At 39.0% G+C, this 7,846-nt stretch overlaps 1 protein-coding gene across 1 annotated transcript; it reads right to left on the bottom strand.

The window, feature by feature from the left end:
* Positions 1 to 6,687: 6,687 nt before the first annotated feature.
* On the bottom strand, positions 6,688 to 7,301 carry LOC138890318 (uncharacterized). The gene is made up of 2 exons (XM_070173694.1): positions 6,808 to 7,301; positions 6,688 to 6,754 (listed from the first exon to the last, which is right to left on the bottom strand). The coding sequence occupies exons 1-2, from the start codon at positions 7,299 to 7,301 to the stop codon at positions 6,688 to 6,690; spliced, it is 561 nt and encodes a 186-aa protein (XP_070029795.1).
* Between the last annotated feature and the right edge of the window lie 545 nt (positions 7,302 to 7,846).

Below are 7,846 nucleotides of genomic sequence, written 5' to 3'. Positions count from 1 at the left end.
TAGGCACGGAGAAATAAAAAAAAATGTGAACTCTTACAGTGAGTCTTAACCTTCCAACCAAAGCGGTTACAAAGTGTTTTCCAAGATCTACCGTCCATTGGCGCGATCTTCAGCAATTTATCTACCTAACCACGGAAATTGGGAGCATCCCCCACAACTCCCATGGTTGCTAAAAAGAAAAACAAGGGGGGGGGGTAAAATTAGTAAAGCTGATAAATTTGAAAGAAGAAGGTACAAGAGGGATAAAAGACCTACGTGCAAAATTCCACTTCTCAGGGAAGGGAACATGATCTTCACCCGCTAAACCAACAGTGGGGGCAGCAACAAATCGGGCATACCAGCCACGATCCTTGTCATCTTCAAGGCTCACCAAAACCCTCTTGCTCCTGGCTACTAGTGTAAAAACACCATTACAAAAAAGCCTAGGTGAGTAAAGATGAATCAAGTGAGGGAAAGTAAAAGGAGCTTCAGCTCTAGTGGCTAAATGCCTTAAACAGGCAACTACCCTCCATACGATTGGGCCAATTTGACCCCAACAGACATTGAAGAAACGGCAAAATTCAAGAATGACTGGGTCAATTGCTGGTCTAAACCCTAAAGTAAAAAGGTAAGTGTAAACAAAAGAGAACCCCATTAAATAGGAAGTAATTCTCTGATTCGGATTAGGGATAATAATGGGAAAATCATTACTCCAATGACAGTCCTTATGAACCACAGGAGTCAAAACCTCTGTAATTTAAGTAGGGTAAGTATCGACACGATCTAATGCGGAAACTTGGTTTCTAAGAGATTCCCTGTCATGGTAAAAAGACAATTCTGAAAGGACTATCTCATCTACTAAAGGTTCGCGTAAAGGTTCAGCATGATCTTTACCCCTAGAAGAAGATTTTTGAGAAAGGGAACCTCTGGTTCTAGAGGAAGGACCAGAACTAGGAGAGGGCATAGACGAACCACCTCCTCGAGTAGATCCTAAACTACGAAGTCTACCTCCCCTTCTGTGTCTAACAGGGGCATTAGGGAAGGAGTCAGTAAGGGAAACTCTTTCAGGGTTAAGGCTTGGAGAAGACATATTGAAGAGGAATGATCTAAGGAAGAAGTCAACAAAGATTTGGAGAAATAAGTGTTCAATAAGTTTTATGTGATAAAAGACAAAGGAAAAAATTATATTTATACTGATAAGCAACCGCCAAAGGTAAAAGTGCAGAGGTGGAAAGACCATAATTATGATAACTGGCACTTCGTTAATAGTGGCACCGTAAAAACCTTGAAAAAGGCTGCAAAAACTGCAGAGCCAATGGAAAATTGACACGTGCATGAAATATTAAATGGAAGTTACAATTGAAGCGTCAATTTTGTCATAGCATTAATGGTGACAAAAATTCTCGTTTTAATGAAATCCACTTCCCAAATATTCAATTGATGAATAAATGGAAAGTGGGGGGACTATCTGTATTGGGAAAAATTGAATTTATATATGTTGAGACACGTTGACTGGTCAAATAGTCAAAGAATTATAATTAGTCAAGAGTCACGGGCAGCAATAGAAACGAGCAAAGGCAAAGGAAGAGGCACGGGAGGACATTTGAAGGATTCAGCGCCCGTACCTATTTAGATCATCTATCAAAGGAACGGATCTGACCATAATAAAGAGCGTAGATACGGAATTCGATAGGCATTAAATACCGAATACGTTAGAGAATTTGTATTGATTACAATGATTGTGTAACGTAGCATTCAATGTCTTTAATTATTCATAATAACCTCATTATGATTGAAGGAAACGCATATCTTCAAGATACCTATAAAAGGGAGGTATCTAGTCACTTGTAAGGACAGACGCAATTGAAATATACTCTGATTCACTTGTTTTTCTCCTGATTACATTCTGGTTACTCCAAATTATTCTCTTTTACATATCAGTAACCCGCGTTCTTCTAAATTCTAGCTTTGACTAAAATTCTATTTTTTAGTTAAAGAGTATGTTCAAGGGAGCAGAAGCGTGGTTTGAGAAACTATAGTAAGAAATAATTTTCTATATATTTTGTGAAAGATTCATTGATCCCACATAGTTAAATAGTTTTAAGTCGTGGGCGAGTATCTCAATATTTTTTTAAAAATATACAACAAAAATCAATTTTTTAATTATGTGCTGACTATCGTTTCAATAATCTTATGTAAGTACAAAAAGGTTTAAAAATCTGTAATAATGTAGAATTTTTTAACCATAATTTTTACATATTTTGGTTGAGTTATTCCATATTTGAATGAATTTTCTGAGTTATGCTATCCAAATCTGCAGATGCTATGAAAGAATGAAAGAGCTGATGCAGAAAATTTTTCTGTGTGTTTTTGTATATTCACTACTATAGCTTCTATATACATATACATCCTATAGATAAAAAAAATGTACATATAATATTCCTAGACAAAGTATATTGTTTACTATGTGAGTCCATACTCACTTTAGTGCATCAGCACTAATACAAATGTGAGCATGTGCTCACTCATGTGTATGACACTAATAAATGAATGGCCCAGATGTGTTTTATGTCTTCTAATCTAACGGTCAAGATTAGATCTCCTGATTTGAATATCAAGGGCTATTATGTTGCCACATCATGCTCCACTTATCTGCCCAGCATCAATTGTAACGCTGGTGTCTTTCTTCTTTGCTTGTTCTGCTTCGTCTTTGCTTCTTATGCTTCCGATGCTTCTTCTGTTTCAACAGCTTCTTCTGTTTCAACATCCCCCCTCAAGGTGGAGGGGAGAGAATGGACCCCCAACTTGGATAAAATGCTCCGATGAGAGCCCCCAGATATGGGTTTGGTAAATAGATCGGCGAGCTGAGATTCCGACGGAACAAAAGAGAGAGATATCAAACCGGACAGAAATTGTTGATGAACAAAGTGACAATCCAACTCCACATGTTTGGTTCGTTCATGAAAAACTAGGTTACGAGCTATGTGAATGGAGGCTTGGCTATCCAAGTGAACAGGCACTGGTAAAGTGGGTGGTGTTGATAGATCGGCAAGCAATCGAACTAACCAAGTGATTTCTGCGGTCACCCTTCTCATAGATCTGTATTCCGCCTCTGCGGAGGACATAGAGACGGAGATTTGTTTATTCGATTTCCAAGAGATTGGAGCTCCACCAAGGGTGATGAAGAAGCCACTAACAGACCGGCGAGAATCTCTACAAGCCGCCCAGTCTGCATCACAAAAGGCGAGTAGATCAAAAGATGGATGTGCAGTAAGAAAGATCCCTTGAGAAGGGTCAGTGCGCAAATAGCGGAGAACACGCAAAGCTGTAGAATAATGAGACATGCAAGGACGTTGCATATACTGGCTCAAACAAAGGACAGCGAAAGAGAGGTCCGGCCTAGTATTTGTTAAGTAGTTGAGCTTTCCAACAAGATGGCGATAGATGGTAGGATCAGGCATAGGCTCTCCCATATCAGCTTGCAATTTAGAGTAAGGGTCGAGAGGTGAAGATACAGCAGGACCTGTGCAGTCAAATTCAGCCAAAAGTTCCAAGGTAAATTGCCTTTGCCCTATTATAAAACCATGCTTTTCTCTGAGAATTTCCATACCCAAGAAATGATGAATGTGACCAAGATGTTTTACTTTGAATTCTGAGTGTAGAAAAGCTGTAAGTTGTGCAATTTCTGTGGTGTCATTACCTGTGAGGAGTATATCGTCCACATATACAACTAATATGGAAATTAAATCACTTGATCGCTTGAAGAATAGTGAATAGTCATTTAGAGAGCTGGAGTAACCTTTGTAGTTCAGAGCCCCAGCTAACCTAGCATACCATTGCCTCGACGCTTGCTTTAAACCATAGAGTGACTTCCTTAGTCGACAGACAAGATTAGGTTGAGAAGGAGTCAAACCTGCTGGGAATTTCATATAGACCTCTTCTTGCAAATCCCCATGCAAGAAGGCATTATTAACATCGAGTTGTGACACATTCCACCCCTTCTTGATAGCCACAACCAAAAGACACCTGATAGTAGTCATCTTTACCACAGGTGAAAAGGTTTCTGAATAATCTATCCCTTCTCTCTGAATGTCCCCCCTCACCACCAACCTAGCCTTTAGCCTTTCAATTGTACCATCTGAGTTATGCTTCACCTTGTACACCCATTTACAGGGTAAAGCTTTCTTCCCTGGTGGTAAGGATACAACATCCCAAGTGTTATTTATCTCAAGTGCTGAAATTTCAGCATCCATAACCTTTTTCCAACCAGGATGGATAGAAGCTTGTAAATAACTGCTATGTTTTGATGTGGTAGAAATAGATTTAAGGAGATGTTGGTTGTCTATAGAAAGAGCATGGAAGGAAAAGACATTTGGCTTGAGAGGTTTGGATAGATAGGAACTAAGGTCGGATAGGTAGATGTTATTGCAAATGTAATCATTTAAGTAGGTTGGTTTCTGAGTTACCCTGTCAGATTTTCTGACTGATGGAGGTGGAATTGGAATAGGTGTGCTGATTGATGAAGGAAAAAATGATCTGGACAGGATGGGTGAGTAAGAAGAACATGGAGTAGAAGCAAAGTCTGAAGGTGTTAGGTTGATGTTGGTTGAAGTAGAGAGACCAGGACATGTATAAGAACTGCTAGGTGAGGAGTGGGTAGAGGAGTAGGTAGATGTCCTAGAAGAGTATTCTGTTGAGTGATGGGGTAAGGTATCTGGTGGAATTGTATCTTGAGGAAAGAAAGGAAAATCAGATGTGAGAGGTGAGTGGGAAAAAGGGAATTGATCTTCATGAAACCTAACATCTCTAGATACAAACACCCTCTTAGTGACAAGCTCCAGGACCTTGTAACCTTTCTGATGTTGTGCATATCTGAGGAACACACAAACTTTTGCCCTAGGTTCAAACTTCCCTCTGTTGTTAGACAAAGTTGAGACATAGCATAAACAACCAAAACTCTTGAGTGATTCATAGCTAGGTTGTGTACCAAGCAATACCTCATAGGGTGTTAATCCATTTAGAAACTTAGAAGGGATTCTATTGATCAGATATGTAGCTGTCAGCACACATTCTCCCCAGTATTGGAGAGGCACCTTAGAGTGAAATAAAAGTGCCCTTGCTACATCCAAAAGATGTCTATGCTTCCTCTCAACTACTTCATTCTGTTGAGGGGTAGAAATACAAGAGGTTTCATGTATAATCCCTTCTGATTCAAGAAAACTTGCCTCTAGTGAGCCTTTTTCTAGTTCCATGGCATTATCAGATCTGATCTTCTTAACTTTCAAGTTAAACTGTCTCTCTGCCATGCACAGCAATGATTTCAAGACTGAAAAAGCATTCCCCTTAGAACTTAAGAGAAAAGTCCAAGTGGCCCTACTATAGTCATCCACAATAGTCAAGAAATACTTATAACCACTATAAGTCACAGTCTTGAATGGCCCCCATGTGTCAATATGAATCAAATCAAAGATAGCAGAACTCTTAATATGACTCAAAGGGAAAGGCAGTCTAGTTTGCCTAGCTTGAGGACAGATGTGACACACACAATCAAACTTAGAGGGAAACTTAATGAAATGCACATTTCTCATTACTGAAAAGGGCAAATGCCCTAGCCTAACATGCCATTGCTTTACAGTAGCAGTAGCAATAGCAGGTAAAGGTACTGAAAAGGAAACAGAAGTAGAAATAACACTGTAATTTCTTCCTTTTGGAATGGAAACTACATTTTTTCTAAGAGGAGAGATAGACTCTTTACTAGCTGGCTGAAACAGGTACAATCCATCTCTAACTTTACCAAAAACTTGTCTCTTCCCCACTAAAGGGACCTGCAATAGACACCCATTAGAAGTTAGATTCAAGGAACAACTGAATTGAAGACATAACTTATGAACAGATAATAAGTTATACTTGAAAGAAGGTACATGAAGCACCCTATGAAGAACCATATCAGGCTGAATAGACACACTTCCTATATATGTAACACACAACTGGAATGAATTAGGTAAGCTAATGTGCAAAGGTGCAGGAAGAGAAGTAAGAGATTGGAAAGAATTAGCATCAAAACACATATGTTCAGAGGCCCCTAAGTCAATTATCCATGTTTTAGTGTTGAAAACAGCAAGACAAGTTCCTGTGTATTGGAGTATGGTACCAGCTACAGCATTAGCATTGATTTCTGATGTTGTGGCTACTGCACTTTCAATCTGCACTTGCTTGATTATGTTTACCAATTCTGACACTTGCTCCTTACTGAAAAACTGGTTCTGACTGCTGATGTTTCCTTCACTACATGTTTCCTGTCCTGTCACCACTGCATTTCCCTTTATGGCAGGCTGATAATTTGTTGATTTTGTGAATTGAAAATCATCTGGGAATCCTATTAATCTGTAGCAATCTTCCCTTACATGCCTTGTTCTCATACAATGACTACAACTCATATTAGGATTGTATTTTACCTTCTTTTTGAACTTTTGTTGCATGTTCTGAATGTTCCCCTGTTTCTGAGGAGTTCCCCATGATTTCTGAATTTTGTTCCTTTGATTAAACTTCCCTTGAGGTCCTACCATAAAAGATGCATCATCTGTTGGATATTGTGGGCTAACAAATATTTCCCTCTAACTTTCATCTTGCAGGAGGATGGAATAGGCATGATCCATATTTGGAAGTGGGCTCATCATGAGGATATTGCCTCTTGCATGTGCATACACATCATTTAGTCCCATTAGGAATTGGATGACTCTCTGATCCTCTAGGAACTTGGATACTTTCTTCTTCCCTTCACACACACAGGTACAAGTGCACCCTAAATGTGAGTTCAGGGAATCTAACTCATCCCATAACTTTTTTAGAGTTGTCAAGTATGCTGCAATACTGCTATTTCCCTGAACTGTCTTAGCAAATTCCTTTTGTAGGTGGTAGAGTTTGGCTCCATTGGATTGTCCAAACCTATGTTCAAGACTACTCCAAAGTTCTTTTGCAGATTTGGAATAGATTACACTATCTCCTATCTCTTTAGTTAGAGAATTTAAAATCCATGAGGTTACCATGTCATTGCACCTACTCCATTGTGCATGATCCTTTGAATCCAAGGCAGGTTCATCACAAATCCCATTGATGAACGCCAGCTTGTTTTTGGCTGACAATGCAATCAGTATTGACCTTCTCCATCCTGGGAATCCTCTTCCATCAAAAGGTGAGGTCACAAGAGTCATCCCAGGAGCATCTGAAGAGTGAAGAAAATAGGGATGGTTGACATCATGATTGACTGCTTGACTTGTTGATTCAGAAAGGGAAGGTGTTACTGAAGAATCTATTCCAGTCATGGTGATAGAACAAGTTGAGTTCAAGGAAGAAAATTAGAAGATGAAGTTGAAGGATAGAGCAGAGGTCTGCTCTGATACCATGAAAGAATGAAAGAGCTGATGCAGAAAAATTTTCTGTGTGTTTTTGTATATTCACTACTATAGCTTCTATATACATATACATCCTATAAATACAAAAAATGTACATATAATATTCCTAGACAAAGTATATTGTTTACTATGTGAGTCCATACTCACTTTAGTGCATCAACACTAATACAAATGTGAGCATGTGCTCACTCATGTGTATGGCACTAATAAATGAATGGCCTAGATGTGTTTTATGTCTTCTAATCTAACGGTCAAGATTAGATCTCCTGATTTGAATATCAAGGGCTATTATGTTGCCACATCATGCTCCACTTATCTGCCCAGCATCAATTGTAACACTGGTGTCTTTCTTCTTTGCTTGTTCTGATTCGTCTTTGCTTCTTATGCTTCTGATGCTTCTTCTGTTTCAACAGCTTCTTCTGTTTCAACATGCTAAGAGCCGAAAATTTTCTTGA

This window comes from Nicotiana sylvestris, chromosome 4, assembly GCF_000393655.2.
Source record: "Nicotiana sylvestris chromosome 4, ASM39365v2, whole genome shotgun sequence".
Lineage (NCBI taxonomy): Eukaryota > Viridiplantae > Streptophyta > Magnoliopsida > Solanales > Solanaceae > Nicotiana > Nicotiana sylvestris.
Note: the sequence above shows the minus strand (reverse complement) of the source record. Positions and strands in the feature narration are given on the sequence as shown.

Excerpts from the sequence above, each read along its gene's own strand:
- LOC138890318 (XM_070173694.1), bottom strand. The coding sequence starts at position 7,301 with ATGACTGGAATAGATTCTTCAGTAACACCTTCCCTTTCTGAATCAACA. Across the intron at positions 6,755-6,807 it reads CTAAAAAAGTTATGGGATGA|GGAAGAAGAAAGTATCCAAG; the intron begins GTTAGATTCCCT and ends GTGTGTGTGAAG.